The sequence below is a fragment of the Xenopus laevis genome, chromosome 2L (assembly GCF_017654675.1).
Source record: "Xenopus laevis strain J_2021 chromosome 2L, Xenopus_laevis_v10.1, whole genome shotgun sequence".
Taxonomy (NCBI): domain Eukaryota; kingdom Metazoa; phylum Chordata; class Amphibia; order Anura; family Pipidae; genus Xenopus; species Xenopus laevis.
Genome location: NC_054373.1, coordinates 55,503,285 through 55,527,228, shown reverse-complemented (window position 1 = coordinate 55,527,228; position 23,944 = coordinate 55,503,285). Strand labels below are relative to the sequence as shown.

Genomic DNA, 23,944 nt, shown 5'->3' with positions numbered 1-23,944 from the left:
ACATCTATACCAACCTAATCTCAATCACTTCACTTGAAGGTGTGGGAAAAGCCACTAGGAGGTGGAAACAGTGGAAGATGATATGTCTGGCTCTTACTAAATAAGACTTGTGTCTCCTGTCTAGTAATGACATTGACTCCTATGTCAACTCATTGTGGCCTTGCGTAAGCTACTTTCTATCTAAGCTCTTTATCCATTATAAGGGAACTATCGCGAAAATGAAAATTTAATATAAGCTTCATCATACTGAAATAAGAAGTTTTCTATATATAATCAATTAAAGATTCTGTACCATTTCGGAAATAATTACATTTATCTTTACTATCCCTCTCTCAGCATCTGTTTCTCTTCATTCTCTCTTCATGCACGAGTTGTGTGTCAGATAATCATTGACAGTTAGATCCAATATATCTTATAGGCGGGCCCCTTTTGCTTAGAAGATATATTAGTGCTTACTCTATTAAAATAACCAGACATCATGCCTCTCTGCATGCAGGATTTGTGCAAAAGGCAGTTATTTTATTAGATTTTGTTTGTACTTGAATCAGTTATTTGAGTGAGCTCTAATACATCTGCTAGGAAAGGAAGCCCCCCCTATAAGATATTTTGGATCTTACTGTCAATGACTATCTGACACCCAACTGCTGCATGAAGACAGAATGAAGAGAAACAGATGCTGAGAGAGGGTTAGTGAACATAAACTTGATTATTTCAGAAACAACACAGAATATTTAATTGGTTGAATTTAGAAAGGTTCTTATTTCAGTGTGATATATATATTAAATTTTCATTTTTGCGATAGTTCCCCTTTTAGCAATGAAACTGCAAGCTTTATGGGCTAGGGACTTACTGTGTTTGAATTTGTACAATTATGTTTATAGAAATAGTTGTTGCTAATTATTCTTAACCAAAACAAGAATCTATTCTCTTAAGGGTTGTCAAACATGTTTATGGGTGTCTTCTATATAAGCTGTACTGCCCAAACTTCAGCTGAACACTTGCTCTAGTTCCACATCAATTAAAATTGAGTCTGTCCATCCAGTACAACCAGGTAAGCAGGATTCGTTAAAATCATTATCTGTCTTTTATATTGAAAGCAAGGGTAGTAGTTATTCAGCTGCAGCACTTCAGAAGGATCTTCAGAGATTCATATTTAAAGAGGGCGGTTGTTTTTTACAAAAACACTAAAAGGGTAATGTAACAAAAGGCTCAAAGTTTGACTGGTTATACTTACCATGTATTAGTTCCACAAGCTATAATAAATGATTTAGTAATTCATAGATTGAAAGCTTCTCGACCCACATATTTTTTGGCATTTAGTAGTCTGCAAGGACCTGAGTATTGCTCCTTCATGATATATAAAGCACTTGGTTCACCTCATTTTGGATGTTTTTAATCTTTTAATCCTTATATTTGATATTCACATCCCTTCCCAGATATTTTAACATATGATTCCGTTGCATTTGCTTACTTTTTTGTCGATCGTCTGTGTCACTTTCAGTTTCACTGGCTTCACCTGAGCAAGAAAATGTAAAATTATAAATGGACTATTTTAATAAATGCATCTTCGCATGGTAAGTATTGGCTGCAGTGATTCTGAATACCAGTTATAGTTTTTATTTAAAACTAAATTATAATGCGTACCTTTAGACGGAGAGGAATCCTGTCCCGTAAATGTCTGTACTTTAACTTTCTTCTTTCCTCGCTTTGCATCAAAAATGTCTTGTATTTTCATAACAAGCTGCATAACAAGCAAATTTACTATTACATTAAAAGAACAGTAACAGAAAAGTAACAGAAAAGTATTTTCAAGTTATTAAAGTATAATGTACTGTTGCCCTGCATTGGTAAATTTATGTGTTTGCGTTAGAAAGACAGGTTGCTTAGTAGATGATACAATGGATTCTACAGAGTTCATCTGTTATCTGCTATGTAGCGTAAACTTTGAATGGCTGCCCATATGGCTACACAGCAGCACATTTATATAAACTATAGTAGTGTTTCTAATGCAAAAACACCAGTATTACCAGTGCAGGGGAACAGTACATTATATTTTAATTAATTAACACTTTAATTTTTTGATGTTACTGATTTCTGCATGCACATTACAAGTTACTTAACACAAGTGCAATAAATTGCAGATACCAGAAGAGGTCATACGTGAGTCATGATTATTGTCACACTTTGCAAATCTTACCAGGGCTAATTTATTATATAAAAGCACAGAGCTAGGTGCAATAATAGATGCATAATTGCACTTCTTAAAGGAAAACTATACCCCCCGTAAAAATGTAGGTCTCTATAAACATATATTGCATAAAACAGCTCATATGTAAAACCCTGCTTCATGTAAATAAACCATTTTCATAATAATATACTTTTTTAGTAGTATGTGCCACTGGGTAATCATAAAAAGAAAATTGCAATTATAAAAAATAAGGGACCCCCCCGGGATCGTAGGATTCACGGTGCACATAAACAAACCAAACAAACTATACTTGTCAGGTCTCATGAGCCAATTAACAGACATAATTCGGTCTTTTGCTTCCACACTTCTTCCAGTTACAGTTAGAGTTGTAGTATTTCTGGTCAGGTGAAATGGTGGTTCAAGGCAAGAGATGTAAAAGGGCAATATTTACTTAAATATATATTCCAGTTTGGTAAGATTGTTTAATACAGTATACCACTTAATTTAAAATAAACTATCTGTTTCTAAAGTATTAATTGTGGGGGTATAATTTTCCTTTAAAATGTCATTGTGCCTATTTGTACTCTACTATAGGGCCACCTGTCTGTTCTGGCTCTCATGGCACATCAGGAGCAAGGCGCAAGGCACAATGCACTCAGTTTTAAGGGAACCCTGTAGTGATGCGCAGGCCGACCCGATACCCGTTGGTCCGTTCGATTCTGGTCGACTTCCGTATATAATTGGCGGGTCGCGGACGGGTTCATGTTGAGCTCTTCCTTCAGCCCTACCCGCCTGCAACCTTACTTTGCAAGCTTCCTCCTCCAGTGAGTTTTTTTTATAGATTTACAACTGCATGGCCCAGCCCCTTCCATGGATGTCATTGTGGGGCGGGGGGCACGGGTCTATAAATTTGGAGGTGCGACAGATTAGGGTCGGGTGTAGTTAAGGTCAGGTGTGGGTTGAATTTTTCTTGACCCACACATCACTAGAACCCTGCACTTAACATCTCTCTTGAGTACAGGTTTCTATTTGCCTGTTGAACTAATAGGTGCTTGCTATTATTCCTACTGAATCCTGCAAGTGAGGGCCATGCATGTGGACATCCACATCCCACAGCACATTGACCCTGACATTGTGGGTGCAACTTTTAGCAAAATGTATGCAATTTACCACCCAGCACAAATCTTGCACCGCCAGCAAACTATAGTTTTCATTTAATTCTTTAAGTCAAAGGTTCAAAAAATGTTAACCCTAAGCCATGTATTGACTTTTTGTGCATTGACATACCCGGGGGAATGCCTTCCTCTTTTTAGTTGACTCTCCTCCACTCCGGAAAACTTTCCACTCCATTAGGGTTACTGGAAGGGTTGAATCCTTTGGTGCTTTTTTGTTAAGATAAAGTTTTGTGCTTTTTAGTTCTAACGTTTGTCTCTTCAGAAAATTTGGCTTTGATGGAATCTTAAAAAAAAAGTTAGAATGTTCTGTTAGAATTACAGAGATTATTATAGAGATTACAATCTGATCACTCATAACCTAGAATAATCAGACCATATTTTAAGAAATTCGAAAAACATGATATAATTTATATATATAACTGATATAAAGAATGATAATATAAAGAATCTTGAATCATTTGCATATGATCTGAAATTGAGTAACTTAGAATGAACCATTACAGGGCTTATGAAAACTGGAGAAAGCAGAGTTCAAGTACTTAAAAGATCTTCTGCGTCTGGTCTTCAATTATTAAAGATAATTTAAAGAAAATGGCTGAGCCATTAACAGTCAACTGAGATTGGTCAGAACTTTGATCATGTACTATGTTTTACCTTTGGTGTTTTGATGGTGCGTCGTGGCGGTGGTAGCTTCCATATGGATGGGACACGCCATACAGGTAAAGGAGATATTTTAATGTCTTCATAAGGATTCTCCTTAGATGGATCTAAAAAAAAATCAAGCAGAAAATGTTGCTTTTAGTGAAGTTTTCCTGCATTTTGAAGTTGTTTTTTTGCAGTCCACACAAATTCTAGTGAAGCCTCAGTTTTACATTCCCCCATTTTATGCTTGCCCACATTTTACTGTTTCTTTTGGTCCCCTGAAAAATGTAAAATCTAAGTTTAATATTTATGCATATATAAAATATTATATATATGTGTGCAAATAACTATGAAAAAGATGCCACTGGCTAAGAAAAATCAGAAGACTTAATAAGCGTTTATTAAAATAATTTTTAGTTCACATCCATAATAAATTGTGCCCTTTAAAAACAATTTGCCATATTAGATTCAAAAATGACATAATGAAGAGAGTAGACTGATAAGAAAGCACCTACACATAATATCCTCATAGATATTGTCTTCTGACACTGTGTGGTACAGAGCAGATCTTGAAGGCTCTCTGGGTTCTTCTGAGATCTCGGGGTGATTTGCGTGATGAATTAACCGTCTGAATGTCTGAACATCTTCAAATTCAAATGATTTCCTAGAAATAGAAAAGTTCACAGCAGGCACTATTTAATGTCTATGTCATGATGAAAACCAGTTACTTTTTGTTGCCATCAATACGGGTTTATGTTGGGTAAAAAAAAATGTCCTATTATTGGTATTGCTCTTTTCAAACTGATTAATTTAATATACTTTTCTGAATATGCTATTGTGTGTGTAACAGATTACGGGGGTTATTTACTAAACTCCGAATGCAAAAATCACGAAAAATGCGTGATTTTGTTTACATAAACTCAGACAAATCACAAATTTTTCAGAAATTTTTAAACCCAGAAGATGGAAAAGTCTTTATCTGAAAATCTGGCATCTCAGACCTGTCGAGGTTGCATATAAGTCAATGGGAGAAGTCCCAATGATTTTTTGATGTGCGCTGGGTTTCGGGCAATTGCCCGCAAAACAAAATTTCGGGAAAATACAATAATAAATAAGCGTAAAAACCCAGAGCGGATTTGATTGGAGTTTGTAGCAGAAAATATTGAGATAAATTTGGACTTTGATAAATAACCCCCTACATGTGTCGGATGAACACTTACAATGAACACTACTTTGATAACGAACACTAAGCAGATACTGACCTTTTAGATCTAGGTCTGAGTTTCCTGTTCCCAGTCTTTTTTGGTTCTGGAGGTGGAATTGAAGGATCAGAAGATTCTGTGTCGCTTTCATCCACAGACTTCCTTCTTCGGTGGTTATAGTCTTTACGCTCTTCATGGTGATGGTCTGTAGAATATCGAAATGTCCTTCGGGGCTTCGGTAAGGGGTTAATAGAAGGAATGTCTTTCAATCTCTCGGAATCATAATAAATGTTTTCCAAGCTTTTTATTGCAAAATTTTGACTTGTTAAACCTTTCAAATCAAGATCTCCATCGGTTGAATAGCTTCGTCCCCTTTTCTTTTTAAATTCCAGGACCATTTCCTTCAAGTTGTCTTCTGAAATTACACTACCTTTTTTGAACATCCCTGGGGATGTATAAAAATTCCCTGGAGGAAGTTCATCTGGGTCTAAATACTCATGTTCATTCTCTTTTCCGCTAAAACAAGAAGAATTACTTTCTAGCTCATCCTCCTCATATATACTGGAATCATTTTTAGCTATTCTTTTATTTTCCCCATCAAATCTTTTGCCCCTGCCTCCTTCCCTGAAATCCAGGTCAAACTGTCTAGTTCTTTGCAGACCTGTTTTCCTGTCACCCAGTCTTTCTGCAGTCGATCGTGTGAATGCATTGCGATCTTTAGGAGGACTTTCTGGTTTAATATTCAGAAGGTCTCCACAGGAGCCGCTGTTGCTGGTTCTTCCTTCCCAATGGGAGATCTTTTGCCTGATGTTCTTGCAGTGACTCCTGGAAAGAGTTTGCTGGGAAGATCGGGAAAAGCCACATTCTGGGCTTCCCATGGTATGCATCACAGGCATTTCCCTGTTTACAAACACTTCATTGTTAAAAGAGGTTCAGAGAATTACTTCCCCAGATCCAGATATGTTTTCTGGATAAAATTAGAATCTTGTACAACAGTCTAGGTTTTTCAAATTATCCAATGTAACTGTGTGAGCTGGTTGAAAGAAAAGTGAAATTAAAAGTCTATAAACGAACCAAGCTTATCTTCTTGAGGCAGTTATCCTATAATGCGGCATACAATAAAGCTTCCAAAGCTGGACTCTTTCTGTTCACTTAGGAACCAATTCTTTCTGAACTTACAGAATGGACATTCTCTCAGAAATGTTGGCCAGCAGCCTGGATAGCGGAGTCTCTCAATCACAGCTGTCTTGCTGAAAAACAAATGCATCTTGTTACAACGTGTTCTACAGATAAGAGTTCCAATAGAAGTAACAATGCTAGCAGTGTTCACATCACAAGTAACGGATTGTGAAGGACATGGCTTGAAAAAATTATTAATCATTTACAAAGAAGCTAACATATACAGGGGGTTGGATAGCCTTTTTAACAAGTGAGGGAATACATAGTTTTGGATGATAGCTCATAGTACAAGTTCATCCAGGGACTGATCCGATTGCCATCTTGGAGTCAGGAAAGACTTTTCCCCCCTCTGAGGCAAATAGGAGAGGCTTCAGAAGGGTTTTTTTTCCCTTCCTCTGGATTAACTAGTAGTTAAATATAGACATAAATGGTTGAACTTGATGAACGTGTGTATTTTTTAAACCTAACTTACTATGTAACTATGTTGCAGTAAAACACATTTCACTACACTAAAAAATTCTGTTTCCATCTTTTGCATAGTAATTGCACGGAGTACAGTATCAGTAAATTAGTATAGTAATTAGTTACTCAAAAACATTCTACTTTTGTGGTAGAGGAGTACTTCACCAAAAAAATCAGCGAAACGGCAAAAAAATTGCAAAACGTATTGAAGTCAATGGGCATCAAAATTATTTTGGCACGTGACAATTTTTATGCACGCGACAATTTTTACACGTGCAACTTTTTTGTCCAAATGCATTGAAGTCAATGGGCATCAAAATTATTTTGACATGACCATTTTTACACAAGCAACTTTTTTGTAGCAGCAAATTTTTTCACTGACAAATTTTTGCAGCAGTTTCGCAAAACAATTCTCAGGTTGTGAAATGCAGAAATTCGCCGTGAATCCATGCCTGGCGAATAAATTCACCTATCAAAAGTAACAGTTAATGGAGAGGACTAAAGCAGAACATCAAACTAAAAAAACCCTGTGGTTTACAGGATCTTGACAGTTCTCCGAACTCTTGCTCTTATTCTGCCATACATGAACATTGGTTAAGTGGTGTAAGCAATTCTACTGTTAATTTCTGCAGACTTACACAACAGCCATTATCATTTGAGCTGGCAGAATTAGTGTGTATATTGAGCACTTCCATACCTAGGCCAAACTTAGTTCAGACACAGAGTAGAAAGTAATATAATATGTCCCTGTGGGTTCCGATTTTCCACTGTCCTCACAAGACAACCTAATCCTACAGTTCATCTCAAATTGTTGAATTACATGCAGAACTGCTACGCCATATTTTTCTTGGGATAAAGGAGAGGTGGCTACAATCACAGATAAATTGCAGGGGTATTACAAGCAAAGACTTCCATCAACAAGAAAGCTGATAACTGAAGGAAAAGAATATGGGAAACAGCAATGGTTCTGTTAATAGAAATTACAGCATATGGTGCCCCTGCTGCCTGCCAGGGGCAGGCATTAGAATTACCCATATAGAGAAACCCTTCAAACAAATACATATGTAGTCATTTTAACTAAAAAAAATCCAAAAGTTCTATCAAGTACAGCAGCAAAAAGCTTGGGTTTATGTTAAATACAAGTTTATATTTCCTTTTTAATAAACCAAACATTTTTGCACATAAAATCTTCAGGGACAATCGTGTCCGTCACCAGTATTTTTACAGGGGACATAATTGATCCAGAGGGAAAAAAACTAAATATTGCACTTTTCTAGTTTTAAATAAATCTTTTCAAAAACACATTTTTACCTTGAATTCCAATGAATTAGCTTTTTATATCATAAAGAACTGAAGATTCCACCAGGATTTACATTGTTTTATCAATAGGAATTGTATATCATCTAAAATTTCTTTACAGTTAGGGTTATTAAAACCTTTACTACATGTTTGCATTTCGAAAAAAATGGAGTCTACATCTCTCATTATTTTGGAATTGAATAAATGATACCTCTAAGCTTAGATGTCTGCGCAGCTAAGGGGAGCAACCAATCAGCAATTAGTTTTCAAAAGTCTTTACTAACAGTAGATCTCCGAGGTGGCTTATTAATCATGAGTGACTCAGTCGATATGTCACATGAGTTCCTTTTTTTAAACAAATGTTATGGTAGCAGAGGTGCACCTCTCTGGATAAATATTGTGATCACTTATTGAAATGACATTTTTAACTGTGGCTCACGTGAGTTTCTGAGGCAAGTCAGGGCAGTATCTGTTCTTGCTACAAAATAACTTCCCAATCACGTGTATCAGGCTGAGCGATCATTTGGGTTTTTAATTGCACGCTTCCTTAATGAGTCACTATGAAACTGTGCTCTTCCATGCCAATTCTCTTTCCATCCTATTTTGAATGCGGTCATGAAAACCAAGAAAAAGTTCTATGGTTGGTTGCACCACTGGATATGGGAAACTGCTGCAGCCTACTACAAAGTGAATATACACTTGTGTTTGTAACTTGGCTCACAGCTGAATAATAGTCCCTACATTTAGGGACATATTTATACTGATGTTACTGTGTGTCACGGTTATAAATATGTGTGTATTCTTTGCAGATTTGCTGTTTTACATATGAGGTCAATCTGTCATTTTTGGCACATGGTTATGGTGTCTCTCTGTATAGACTTCAAGAGGGCATTGCTGTGTAATTGCTGTGTAATTTCAATTATAGATCCAATTGGCTGGCCACGTACCCAATCATATCAGACCACATCCCCTTAAAGGGGTTGTTCACCTTGGAGATAACTACTATGATGTAGAGGGTAATATTCTCAGACACTTTGCAATTGGTTTTCATTTTTTATTATTTTTAGTTTTTTTTATTTATTTAGCTTTTTGTTCAGCAGCTCTCCAGTCTACAGTTTCAGCAATCTGGTTGTAAGGGTCCAAATTACCATAGCAATCATGTGAATAAGAGACTTGAAGATGAATAGGAGAGGGCCTGAATAGAATAATGAGTAATAAAAAGTAGCAATAACAATACATGTATAGCCTTATTGAGCATTTGTTTTCAAGATGGTGTCAGTATCCCCCCCCCATTTGAAACCTGGAAAGATTCAGAAGTAAAAGGCAAATAACTAAAAAACTATAATAAAAATAAATAATGAAGACCAATTGAAAGTTGCTTAGAATTGGCCATTCTATAACATACTTAAAGTAAATTTAAAGTTGAAGTTTAATCTTCAGCCCTAGATTTCTAAACATAGCTATGAAAGTTACATTTGACATTGCGGAGTTTGAGTATTACCATCCTTTTAATGTACAGAACAGAATGTGACTTAATGCAGTAGAGGAGATTTTGGCACACAATATGCTTCTTTATTGACCTAGAGAGGGCAACTACCACTTCCTTCCTGACACAAATAGAGGTGAACGACAAAAGTTTACCGAAATAGAAACAATGGCTCATTTATGGCTGCAAAAGTGCGCAAAGTGCAATAACCCACAATGCAGCCTCATTTCCCACAATTCTACTATCATTGCGGCCGAGCACAGTTTTTCACATGCTATTATTGTGTCTGATCAAAATGAAAGCAATTGCACATCCCTTGATTGTGGAAATCTGGTGCAAGTTGCAGCTAATATTTATTAAGAATGCTTCTGATTCACCCATCTTTAAATGGTCGCAACTGCAGTTGTAAATGAGCTCTATAATGTCTTACCTTGGGACATTTGAAAGGACAAATCAAACTTAAATAAAGATGTAACATAATAAATAATACCCCAGGCAGAAGACACTGGACACTCAGACATTAGAATATGGTGAGTGACTTGTTACTCAGGGAGGGAATGCTTTTATACCCAATCAATTTAATTAAAAAAGAAAACTTTCTGAAGCCCATTCATTTACAATTAAAATAAATAGTTTGAGGGTACATTTACAAGTGTGAATTGTTTGGAATATAAATAACTGGCTACAAAGTAGTACTTTCTTCTAAGTTATCAGTGTGCAAAGAACACTTGTTTCCTTAGGATGCGGAATGGCAACATAGACACTAATTGCTATTAAAAAGCTATTTTTATTATTGATAACCAAAGATGGGTGATCGAATGCATCAGCTAATAAAACATTTCCATTTATCCTGAGTTTGATCCTCAAAAATCCTTAATCCTCAAATAATTAGGTAGTAATGTAATAATGATATATGTAAGAATAATAGTAAGAACACATGGGGTTATTTACTAAACTCGATTTTTTTTCTGGTCAAGGTTTTTTGGGCAAAACACTAACATTTTTAGTGGAAAAAAACCTAAAATTTTTCGAGGTTTATTATACCACGATGCTGCAAAAAAGTCAGAATCCAAAAACCCAGCATCTCAAACATGTCGAGGTTATGTACTGTATAAGTCAATGGCACATGTCCCTAACACAATTTGAAGATAGTGTGGTCTATGCTTGGTTTAGCCCAATAATCTGAACATTTTTGTGGTTTTCGGTTGATAAACCAAAGAAATCAATCAATGAAAAAGAAAAAATTCCTATGATTAGAAGTCTTTCGGCAATCCGTTTTTTTTCCAAGTTATTTTAAAGGGGAACTATCAAGAAAATTAAAATTTTATATAAGCTTCAGCATATTGAAATAAGAAACTTTCTAAATACAATCAATTAAAAATTCTGTACCATTTCTGAAATAATCAAGTTTATGTTCACTATTCCTCTCTCAGCATCTGTTTCTCTTCATTCTGTCTTCATTCAGGAGTTGGGTGTCAGATGAATGATCCAATATATCTTTATAGGGGGGGCTCCTATTGCCTAGAAGATGTATTAGTGCTCACTCTATTAAAATCACCAGACATCATGTCTCTCTACATGCAGAATTTGTTGAAAAGGTAGTTTTTTTGTTACATTTCTGTTTGTACTCGAATCAGTTATCCGAGTGAGCTCTAATACATCTGCTAGGAAAGGGAGCCTCATATAAGATATATTGGATCTGTCAATGAGTATCTGCCACTCAACTGCTGCATGAAGACAGAATGAGAGAAACAGATGCTGAGAGAGGGATAGTAAAGATAAACTTGATTATTTCAGAAACAAAGCAGAATTGATTGTATTTAGAAAGTTTCTTATTTCAGTATGTTGAAGCTTATATTAAATTTTCATTTTCACAATAGTTCCCCTTTAATAGTAAATAAGGTCCAATTGTGGATGGGCATTTGGTTGAGCTTTCTTTATTTAAAAAATCAGATAAATTCGGATTTCAGTAAATAACCCCAAGCATTAATTTCCACCACCATTTTATTCCACCATCGTAGGGACACCTTTCATATCACATTATAGCTGCCATTAAAGTACTTTATATACAAGTACATTGAATGAATTGAGTTGATTCATGCAACAAATTCAACCATCTTTGTGCATGTGCAATTGTGATTGTGCTTTGTAAATGAGCACTTACTTGTACCATAAACACAGTTGGCTGTGTTTAGACCTAATGTAAAGCCAACATGGAAGCAAAAAATAAAAACTTATGTTTATTACGATTATTATTGAATGCAGCTTTAGTGTTCTAAGAAAATCTTCAAAAAAAACCAAAAAACTTGAAACTTGCAGCTCACCTGATCATTTCTAGATGGTCTTGCTTGCAATGCCATGGAAACACAGCATTAAAAATGGCATCTCACAAAAACCCCTAGTGAATAATGGTGACTAATAGATGCTTTGCTAGGGACAATTTAAAAAAGAAAGTGACTGTCATCTTGTACTCATTTAGAAGCTTGAACACTATGTTCAGATTTGTTTTTTTATAACATAATCTCCCATTTAATTAATGAAATACATCTTCAGAGCCGTATAGCATGCCGTGGTGTTTAAATTAGGGTGTTAATAAGCAATGGGTGTTACTTTCTAGTTTGTCCTGTTAGGCGACTGCTATTTTTTAGGGTTACAGATTATATGTTACAGATCATTCTGAAATTCAATTGCTTAATTCTGGAAGGCTGAATGTTATTGATAAATAGGCATGCACCGAATCCAGGATTCGGTTTGGGATTCGGCCTTTTTCAGCAGGATTCGGCCGAATCCTTCTGCCCGGATGAACCGCATCCGAATCCTAATTTGGATATGCAAATTAGGGGCAGGGAGGGAAATCACGTGTCTTTTTGTCACAAAACAAGGAAGTAAAAAATGCTTCACCCTTCCCACCCATAAATTGCATATGCAAATTAGGATTCGGTTCGGTATTCGCCGAATCTTTCGCGAAGGATTCGGTGGATTCGGTGCATCCCTATTGATAAAGACATTAACTGCAGCAGCATACTGTTTCAGATACAGTGCTCCCTCTTCTTACCACCCCACCTTTCCTGTACAGCCTTTACCAAATATCAGAAATAAGAATTCCAACTGTAAAATTCTAGCCTCACAGTCAAGCATCTTTCTGGTTGCTGGGGTTTGTTGTAATTTCTTCAAAGCACATTGAAAGCCAAAGCCAAACAATTCAATCAAATAAGAGCCAAGTGCTATTTCTGTGAACTTCCCCTGCAATATAGTTTTGTGAACATGGCAGACAGAAGATCTGAGAACTAGAACAAATGCTTGTGCTGTTATATTGAGGTTCCTTTGCAGGTCTCTGTACAAGGATCGCGTGAGCCTTATACTGTTGTTATGCCCACAGCCACATCTCCTTTCAAAGCATTTTCAGCAGAAACCAATAAATCTGTTTTTTTTGTGTGGCAGAGCAAGAATAAACACGATCTAAAATAGGAGTTCATTCCAGAATATAATGTACAGGTGTGGCAGGCACGGTATAGAGATTATATTAGTCATACAAGGAAAAGTATCTGGTTGACAAAAATGTGATTTAACTACATCCGAAACTGATACAAACGTAGGCTTTCAACTAACTAGGATTCAACATAAAAAAGCATCACAAACCACCAAAAATCTCCTCAGGCTACCACGATATATTTTTTTCAATCCATAACCCAAATACATTGATATTTCATTTTGTCTCCAGTATGAATCTTATATTAGTTCAGCTCAGTTGTACTGACTAAGTTTCTTGAAAACATAAACTAAAATAGGGGTTGCCAGTTATCATGATGTAAATTGTGTATAATGTCTCTAAAGTACTGCAGTGAATGTCTGCCCAGGTAAGTTATGTAGGGCAGGGACATTTTAGGGAAGCAAAAAAGGACATCAGCCATGGGGCCTCTTCTTAGCAGGTCCTCTTGACCAGAAAACATCCTTGACAAAATACCTATAATTTTAAACTACAAGTGATATTGTTGGTACCGTGTGTATTTACATAAGCTGGATAAGCGGCCAGGAGCCAGATAAATACCATGGTTATATGATATACAGCATATACATATAGATGCCCTAAATCTAAAATGACCCTTCCAAATGATAACATATTTAAAGGGATATTGTCATGGGAAAACATGTTTTTTTCAAAATGCATCATTTAATAGTGCTGCTCCAGCAGACATCTGAACTGAAATCCATCAAAAGAGTGAACTGATTTTTTTATATTTAATTTTGAATTGTCAGTTTCCCAGGAGCCCCCAGTCATGTGACTTGTGCTCTGATAAACTTCAGTCACTCTTTACTGCTACACTGCAAATTTGAGTGATATCACCCCCCCCCAACAGCCAAAAAGAGAACAATGGGAAGGTAACCAGATAGAAGCTCCCTAACACAAGATAACAGTTCCTTGGTAGATATAAGAACAGAACATAATCGTAAAAATCCAGGTCCCACTGAGACACCTCCAGTTACATTGAGTAGGATAAACAACAGCCTGCCAGAAAGCAGTTCCATCCTAAAGTGCTGGCACTTTCTGAAAGCACATGACCAGGCAAAAAAAGTCATTTTGTTTTATTTGAATATGGGCACACTATGGACATTGAACCCAAGAACTTAGAGCAGTGGTTCCCTAACTGTGGGCCTGTGGCTGCAGTAGTGGCAGGGGGCTTAGCGTAAACATGGGTAGAATAGATACATCAGAAACACTGATTTACTTCCTAGATAGTCTAGGAACAATGGCTGATACAGCAATATTTTTTTATACATTTGTAACTTCGTTGTGAGCTAAGTGGGGCCCTGACTAAAGGTTGGCCCTCCAAGGGTGGGCTTGAACTGAAAAGGTCCAACAACCACTAATTGTAGGATAATACTGTATCATCACACTTGCAAAGTTGGATAGCATGACTACCACCCTGCTATGAAGGGACTGTTAAAAAGGAGAAAAATACCTCTTTCTGACATCAGCTCATTCAGTTGGGCTTATGTAGAAAAGGTGCATAAACACTATCTTAATTTAAATAACAGAACAAAAATATACAATTTGTTTTTTACACAGACATGGTAGTATATCTGTGAAAATACATTTCCAACCCCTCCTTAGGCTCATGGTGTAATGCAACTCCTCCCTCACCTTCTTTAATTTTGTAGTGATGGATCTTGGCACATTAAGTCCCACTGCTAAGGAATGCTTGGGGTGTGGCCACAAAAATGGGCATGGTCAAAAACTTTTTTTGGCCCTTTTTTTTTTTCCAAAATTTTGGGAGGTATGGGGCCGATTCACTAACTTCGAGTGAAGGATTCGAAGTAAAAAAACTTCGAATTTCGAAGTGTTTTTTGGGCTACTTCCACCATCGAATGGGCTACTTCGACCTTCGACTACGACTTTGAATCGAAGGATTAGAACTAAAAATCGTTCGACTATTCGATAGTCGAAGTACTGTCTCTTTAAGAAAAAACTTCGACCCCCTAGTTTGCCATCTAAAAGCTACCGAAGTCAATGTTAGCCTATGGGGAAGGTCCCCATAGGCTTTCCTAAATTTTTTTGGTCGAAGGATAATCCTTCGATCGTTGGATTAAAATCCTTCGATCGTTGGATTAAAATCCTTCGATCGTTGGATTAAAATCCTTCGAATCGTTCGATTCAAAGGATTTAATCGTTCGATCGAAGGATTATTCCTTCGATCGTTCGATCGAACTATTTGCACTAAAATCCTTCGACTTCGATATTCGAAGTCAAAGGATTTTAATTCCCAGTCGAATATCGAGGGTTAATTAACCCTCGATATTAGACCCTTGGTGAATCGGCCCCTAAGTATCCGTGTAAAAATAAAAAATATTTATTACTGGCAGTTCCAAAAGTCTTTATTTAATTTTTCTACATTATTATCCCTTTAAGTAATAAAATTAGAGCATCATTAAGGCCTATATGAACAGTAAGGTAAATTCCCGAGATGGCGGCCAGAACAAAGCAAAGGTTTAGTCTGTTAATTGAAAGCAATAAACAGAAAGATACAGTTATGCAAGGAGAGATTGATACAAATAATATGCTCTCATGGCTCAACTGACTAAATGATGGTGAGTGTCTTACTATTCATCCTTTCTCCACTTTAATTGCTAATTCTGAAATTACAGATGTTCACATATCAAAGAGCATAATATAACATTTACTAAATTACTAACGCCAGCACACAAGCTGCTCTTACTGAAGGATATATTGTGACTTCACAGATTCAACTGTATGACACTGACAGAATAATATTCTGAGACAATTTGCCATTGGTTTTCATTTTTTATAAGTTATGGTTTTTCAGTAATTTAGCTTTTTATTCAGCAGCTCTCCAGTTTACAATTTTAGCAATCTGGTTGCTAGGGTCCACATTACCCTAGCAACCATGCATTGATTTGAGCAAGAGACTGGAATATGAATAGGAGAGGACCTGAATAGAAAGATGAGTAATAAAAAGTAGCAATAACAATAAATGTGTAGCCTTACAGAGCATTTGTTTTTTGGATGGGTTCAGTGACCCACATTTGAAAGCTGGAAAAAGTCAGAAGAAAACAGCAAATCATTTAAAAACTATAAAAAATAAATAATGAAGCTCAACTGAAAAGTTGATTAGAATTAGCCATTCTATAACATATTAAAAGCTAACAAAGGTGGACCAACGCTTTAATATGTTCCTGCCCCAGAGCTGGGTATAACCAGACCAATGTGAACTTGGGGCAGATTTATCTTTTTACTCTTACAAATTTGATTTATCAAAGCTCAAATATTATATTATTTAAGCAAAAAATCGAACATAGAACTAATGTTTCTGACCCGAAAAATCTAATCTTGAACAAGTTTTTCTCAGAAAAAAAACTTGAATGTCAGGAAGGCTATTAACATCTTTAAATGGGTCAACGGACCTCTGTCATTGACTTGTAAATGAATTTGGCAGGTTTTAGGTGGTGAATATTCGAATTAGAACTGTTTCCATGGTTGAGGTGTGATAAAGCTCACATTCTAAATTACATTTGAGTTGGTGCTTTTCAATTCAAGAGTTCTGACACACAAAAAATTCTGAGGTTTTTAGCAATTTGGATTCATGCAGCTTAGTTACCATCAAGTACAAGGTACTGTTTTATTATTACAGCAATAAAGGAATTAATTCTAGCTGTGTGGGACTTTATCTGAATTTTGTTCAGTGTTTTCTAAAGTGATCATGAGGGCATTTCACTTGAAAATCACAGGCAAATCCCATTAATGCGTGTTACTAACAATTCTGAGTGGGGTACAAACGTAAACAGGAACAGTGCAAAATGCTGAAGCTAAGGAACAACCAGCCAGTTGGTTTATTTACAGCATGCAAAATTTCAAGGGCTTCTGTTCCTTCCTCAATGGAGTGCAAAAAACAGCTTTGACATTCAGCCGTGACTCAAGTACACAAATACATGCTTCTTCATTTCACTAAGGATACAAAATAAAGTTACCGGTAGTAATGTTGAACAAATGGGTTATGTTACCCTCAATTTGTCTCTTGCAGGTAGCCTGAACCAGGGCTGTCCAAATGAAAATAATAATGGCATAAAGACAAATCTAATAGCAGGCAGGGGTGCAAACCCTTCCTTTGAGGGCAATATCTTGTCCATGAACCATCTGTCAGACAGCTTAGCCCTAAAATATGCTTCGCTATTTCGCCAACCATAGGCAGGTGCAGGCTCAGTGGTTAGCAATTCGACCAATTCAATTCTGGCTTGGGCACTATCTGCAAGGAGTTTGATTATTCAACCGATGTTTGCATACTGGGTACTTCCAGCTGCAGCAGCCCTGATGCCCCCCGCTCGCTTTTAACTTTTAGCTTTAGAGCACGTCCAGGGGGGCTGCATCACTAGTACAGGGAGAGCTGTTGTACTCGCTACACTAGCAGAGCCAGATTTCCATGTTAAAAAATGGAAATTTGGCTCTCACATTGCCTCATGGCAGGAGCAGCCCTGGGTACTCCATCCACACATACAGATAGACAGGATTAATTGGTTAATAATATTGATCACAGTATGCATGAATGTGATAGGGAACTTAAGATATGAATTATATATCATTTCTGTAAAGGCCCCCATACATGAACCGATAAAAGCTGCAGACGGGCTTCCCTGATCAAAAGTTGGCCAGATCTCTATCGGACAGATTAAAAAATCCTGTCAGATCGCAGCCGCATCTGTGCGGTCCCACGATCCAACCGCTCATATCGGATATATTATGATCTTTATGATTCAATCGTTGGGCACGCGATCGGATCAGCACGATATCGCCCACCTCAATGTGGGCATATCGAGGAGAGTGCCAAACGAGCGTATCTCTGATCGGATCAGCCAGATATTGCCAACCTTAATGTGGGCATATCGGGGAGAGTCGCCAATGTGGCCTGCTTTGTAATAAGTAATATCTCATATATCTTACAAGCATTACTGTTTGCTCTGTCTTTGCCTGCAGTTACTGCATATAAAGATGTTCCAACTACAAAAGTGAGCAATAAATATTACAAAATAATCTTTTTCCCCAGATTTCAAGATAAGGTGATTTTTTCACATAATACAATTAGAGAACGGGGGCAATTGAGCTTTAGCAACAAACTGATATAGACTGATTGATTTTCCTTTACATTGCAGTAGGTACAGAATTTTGTATTTTACTTTATTGGCTGACATGAACCAGAGAGTATTCTAGACAAGAGCAATAGCAGCCCTTATTTATGAACACAACTTATAGAAAACAAAAAAAGATCAAAGCAACTTATTTTCACATAATCTCTTTATTTCCATTTATACATTTTTGGTTGAAAGTTGAGTTAAACACGCACAAATGGATGATATGTAACTTACTTTAAATTGTTATATTTTCTTTCCAGGAAAACTTTATATGATGTTACTGTTACACATTAGGATTTTACTACTTTTCTTTTAAATCACTACCCTGCAGGTAACTTTTAACGAACTCTCTATAATGACAACATTTGAATTCTAGCCCTGGGGCTGTGATCTTTTGTCTAGGACTCTCGCAAATAGCCATGGTATCAATGGGACACTGGAGCTCTGGACCTGGAGCCAAACATTGACATCATGAGGTATTCACTTAACACCATTTCCTGGCAGCCATTAATAGGTGTCATTATCTAGTCTCATCTCCATGAGAGATTGACATGTGCTGGGAACAAAGGAATGCAAATTCTTAGAAACCCAGTCAACTGTTTAGGTGCAATCTTTACCCTGGGACATGAAACCCTCAGGCCACTAAGCAACATCTCTGGCTTTGCTTTAACAGCATTACAGTATTATAATTATTAGCACATTTATATTTAAGTGCCACATATTCTGCCGTCCTGTACATGACTTGATTACCTTTATTAAAGATTGCCAACTTAGCTAAGAATAGGCTTGATATAACATTTATCTAGAAAATATAAAAAATTTCCATAGATGAATTTGTAATATACTTTTACCATTGTTTCCCCATTAGTTACATTAATATTCCAGTTCCTTGTTCCTAAACATGCCACATATATAACCCTACACGGGTAGGGTTACATTCTCCTGCCGTGAATGTAATATGAGTGAGTTACTGGAGATAAACCACTATTATTGGTGCTGGCTTATGCAATTTAGCATATTCTTTGTATTATGTGTTGCGTCTTTCTGGCATTGTTGCATATCTGATGTATAGAATCTTCATGTTTTTTGCTAAATTTGATTGTACGTCGACCTTTCCTTGCATGATATGTTTAGGTTAGCTGTACCTGGGATAGGCACTCCATGCAGTTTTCCAGTCAATTGTTAGTCCAGGCATTGGTTGCAGTGGCTTGTCCAAAGTTAGACTTTAATTGACTTTATTATATAACCCGGAAACTTGGACTCTACGAGGTTTTTGGATTTACACAAAAAATGGACAGTTGTTCTACTTTTCCATTATTTAAATAATATTTTTCATTATTTCTTGTAAATTGGAGTTTATCATCACTGCTCGAGCACTGTTCTTGTACCACTGAATGTGTCAATATTTTTATAAATGTTTTATGCGTCATATTAAACAGACCATTTGTATACACTAGTACCTTTCGAATGTGTAAGGAGTTTTTTCCCTTTAAATGAATTACCCAGAATACACTGAGATGTATAGGTCAAAGTTCACACGAGCCTTAAATAGGTACACTTGGCAATGGTCCTTTATTCACTTGATAAAAGGTATTGTACCCGAAACATGTCGTGTTGCCACCACTCGGAATAAAAGTTTATTTGCAGTAACTCTGCTGGAGTTTCTTTTCCTTCTTCGATTTTGTATGCTACTTCTATTATGGTAATGTAATGTGCTAAGTTGTTTTTTTTGACTGCTCCCTAACAATACACAAGAAGCTATTTTAAATGAACTGATCACGTATTTGTAAATGAACTACAGGATGTGAATTACCATAACAGAAACATGTAAAGCTGCCTCTTCTGGGTCAATCCTGATTGCAATGCATTATTTAATGAACCAGATTAGTTTTTTTTACTGCATTTTGGTTGAATCAGATGGTTAAAACAAAATCATTAAATCAATATACAAAGTTTGCAAATGTCATTTATATACCATTTAGAACAACCAAATAATAGAATGCCCTCAGATTGTGTTGGCCAGCAAAATACCCTATTAGTATTGTGTTCTCTCTAGCAATAGTTCATTAATTGCTTCTGAATTGCTTCTGAACTCTGAATTAGCTTTCAAAGTCTGTACATAAGTAAAGGTCTGGTTTATCCTGATTCATTTACAGCACTGTAACAGCAAGCAAGTAATAGTACATACCAATTTCCATTAGTGGCAACCCAGGGTAGACTGGTGTGTGTGAAGCCCATCAAGGCAACCAAACAACAGACACCATAATTACAAATAGCCGGCAAGGTGATGCAATTTCCCTTTTACTGATATAACTCTTTTTGAGCAGACGGGAACGAGATCAAATATTTGGAGGGCTGTATCTGGGCCCTGAGTATCCAGCTCTAACAAAGTTTAATACTGCTGGTTAACATCACATTTTAAAAAAACATACAAAACCACCCCTTAGTTCAACATGTGTGTTAAATACAGTATTCCTGTGTCATACCTATTATTTCCCTTATGCTATCTCTCCTACTTTTTAGAGAACATTACAAAATATTACTTTTTGGAAAAGTAGAGTTATGCAATTTAACACTGTATAACATATGTACATTCTAACACTGATCCTACTTTTATTTTGAAACCTTTATTTGTTTAATTATTGTAAGACCACTGCTGTTATAAATCAAAGTAAAGTTCTGCTAACCTTGCTCATGCTATATAAATAAATGATAATGAAGACCCATGGATCCTTCTGTGAATATTTTCCTTCATTGAAGTGATGATATACGGGGCCAGTCAGGCATTCATGTGACCAATAATACAGTGATCAAAATGATGCTATATTGCAATTTGGCCACCCCAGTGCCACCTGAGTGGAAATGAAGATGAGCTACAGCTTATTTCATTTACTTGTCTACTGGTGGCTAATTCATGTGCCATCAGCAGTCTTGGCCATGATTGTGACCCCATTGGAAAGTCTGTCAAAATTCCAAGTTGATATACTCAGGGACATTCTGCACTTACTGACGCATCACTGGTGCAGAGAGTGCCATTGCATTGGTTTAATAACAATATTGGCTCTTAAAGTGGCTGCCACCCAAACGGTTTTGCTGAAATCTGCTAAACTGACCACATTTTGACATGTATGGCCACCTTTACTTTACCTGTACGCTGTTTCAAGTAGTCATTGAAAGTATAATTTTTAGTGTAATGGCAGATGATGGCAAAATGATATGCTGCCAACAAGAAACCGGTGCGTCAAATCTCTTGAAATTAGGATTGGTGGTAAAACATATGAATAATGTACCAGAACAGAATCTGTGTTCTCCTGCATTTTTTACAGTTATATTACACTTATGCTTTATCGCTGGCAATTCAGAAACCAGTGCAAGGGATTTTCAGGAGATTTGTCGCCTACAGCTCACGCAGATTTCTTGTGGCAACAAATTTACCATTCATACCCTTCTACTGATATTGTATTTACAGAAATGTAACCAAGATCCCTCCATCTAAATGTAGCTTGCAGATAATGTTGTTCAAACTTGTGATCTAAAATTGGTATATGTACGTGTTACTTTTAACGCAGCTAATAAATGCAAGCCAATCAAACTAAAGCTTGCCATACACAAAATCAGCAGATCTTTGTATTCATAATTAGTTTCTTTGATTTATAAAGAGCTTCTTGTGTACACGGCACTCTACAGTAAACAATACATTAACAGAACAAACAGGAGTCAATACAATAAAATAAATACAAAATATAGTTAAATTCCTGTTTAAGAGCTAAGTGTTAAAGGGGCAGAATACACCTAAAAACAGCTTTGCTAATATTGGGCACAATAATACTTGTGTTAAAATTACATTCTGCCTATTGTTTTAATTTAAAAAATCCATGCTTACCAATTGTTTTGTGATTCTAAATTAAATTTAAAAGTTGGGATGTTTTCACTGACCTTCCTTTATAAACCTTTAAATGAACAAACATCTTCCTTATCTAGGCAGACATTGATCAGCTTATTATCAGGGGTTTCTCAGTGGAATGGTATTTTGTTTAATCAACTGGAAAGGACAGGAAATGCTAACATTAAACTGGCTTTATATTTCTGTTTAGTGGCAGAAATAACAAAAAAGATAGATATTTCTTAATTAAACAATAGGTAAAAAGTGTGTTCAAAACATCCTGATAGATCATTAACTAACTAAAAGCAAATAATTATAGCTGACAATGATAATTATATATGCCTGATGGGTATAACAAAATATACCCAAAGCTCAGATCTACATTGCGGTTGCAGAGACCCTACATACATGGCTTCCATAAAACATTGAAGTTCTTTATTTTTTCTGCAAAGGGGTTTCCTGTATTCTTCGGCCCTTAGCTGAGACTATCCTATTGAATATGTGTCTCTGAACATAAGCCACACAAAGGATTTCCAGGTCAGAGTGACTCATAATTGCTATTGGCCCAAGGCAGGTAACAGCACAATCGATCAGGGCCAGCACATCCCAGAAACAAATGAACCAACAATTTTCAAAGTGCTGCAATACTACAGTTTTGACCAGCATCAGAAAGAAGAGGCTATGTGCTCAGTTTATTTTAGATAACAAAAGACAAAAGCTTGATGGCTACATAATGCGTGTGTGTCGTCATAACAGTTCCTTTTTCCCACTGCTAAATCTGTTTGATAACATGTGCCTTACTCCACTTGTTTCAGCCTACAAATCAATTGGCAGTCAATTACATTTTAAACACATCATTACAAATAAAAAACAGCCATATTTGTATATAAGAGCATTAAATGTATCAATTCGTGTATCTGTAAATCTGTTACTGGGAATCATAGGGGTATATTTATCAAAAAGTGAAGTTAGAGATCGTTACAGTCCTCTAGAGTGAAATTCCGCCACTCTCCATTCATTTCTATGGGATTTTGAAAGCCGTATTCATCAAAGGATGAACTTTCACCTTCACTCATTGATAAATACTGTTTAAAAATGCCATATAAATAAATGGAGAGTGGCAGAATTTCGCTCTAGTGCAGGGGTGCCCCAAAAGGTAGATTGGGATCTACCAGTAGACCCTTAGCTGGTGATCAGTAGATCTCAAGGCACTGTCATCAAAAAGCTTGTCTAAATCATCCCTCTGTTTATAAATGATTAAATTCTTAAATATAGCAATATAAAGTTTCCCATAAATCAATATAATATTTAAGGAATACAAAATTCTAATAATGCTATTATGGATGTAGATTATAATGGGACAACATCACTAAAAGTAGACCTCACATTAGTATGAGCACTCCTGCTCTAGAGGACTGTGGCGATCTCTAACTTCACTTTTTGATAAATATACCCCATAGTGACTATAGTTCTGCATCGGGTCAGGTACCCGTGGTGGTCAGGTTTCGGGCAGAAAGACCCCAATTCCCTGACCATGTGGCTGGTTTGCAGGTATCCTACCTAGGTACCAGGGCCGAATCACATTCCCCTAACCTACCAAAGTTAAAAGTAACGTTTCCTCCTGTACTGGCTGAGCTGCCTCCGGAGTGAGACCACTTCCGATTTGCGATTTTGAGGATCCCCGGGTCTGGCTAAAGGTTCGGGTATTGTGGGTAGGGTCAGGTAGTGAGACAGAATGGTCATATAATGTGGTCAGCGGGTCCAGCTCAGGTTGTGAATGGATCAGGA

At 36.6% G+C, this 23,944-nt stretch overlaps 1 protein-coding gene across 4 annotated transcripts in view; it reads right to left on the bottom strand.

The window, feature by feature from the left end:
* dennd2c.L (DENN/MADD domain containing 2C L homeolog) overlaps positions 1-23,944 on the bottom strand; it is a 39,935-nt gene that overhangs the window by 9,413 nt on the left and 6,578 nt on the right. For 3 of the 4 annotated variants that reach the window (XM_018246354.2, XM_041581893.1, XM_018246353.2), the window contains exons 2-7: positions 5,268-6,457; positions 4,521-4,669; positions 4,018-4,130; positions 3,476-3,646; positions 1,645-1,741; positions 1,472-1,516 (exon numbers count right to left, since the gene is read on the bottom strand). In XM_018246354.2, the coding sequence (XP_018101843.1) occupies positions 1,472-1,516; positions 1,645-1,741; positions 3,476-3,646; positions 4,018-4,130; positions 4,521-4,669; positions 5,268-6,103 (1,411 nt within the window). In that variant the 5' untranslated portion in view covers positions 6,104-6,457. The remainder of the gene's footprint in view (positions 1-1,471; positions 1,517-1,644; positions 1,742-3,475; positions 3,647-4,017; positions 4,131-4,520; positions 4,670-5,267; positions 6,458-23,944) is intronic. The other variant, XM_041581892.1, reaches the window with a different exon arrangement.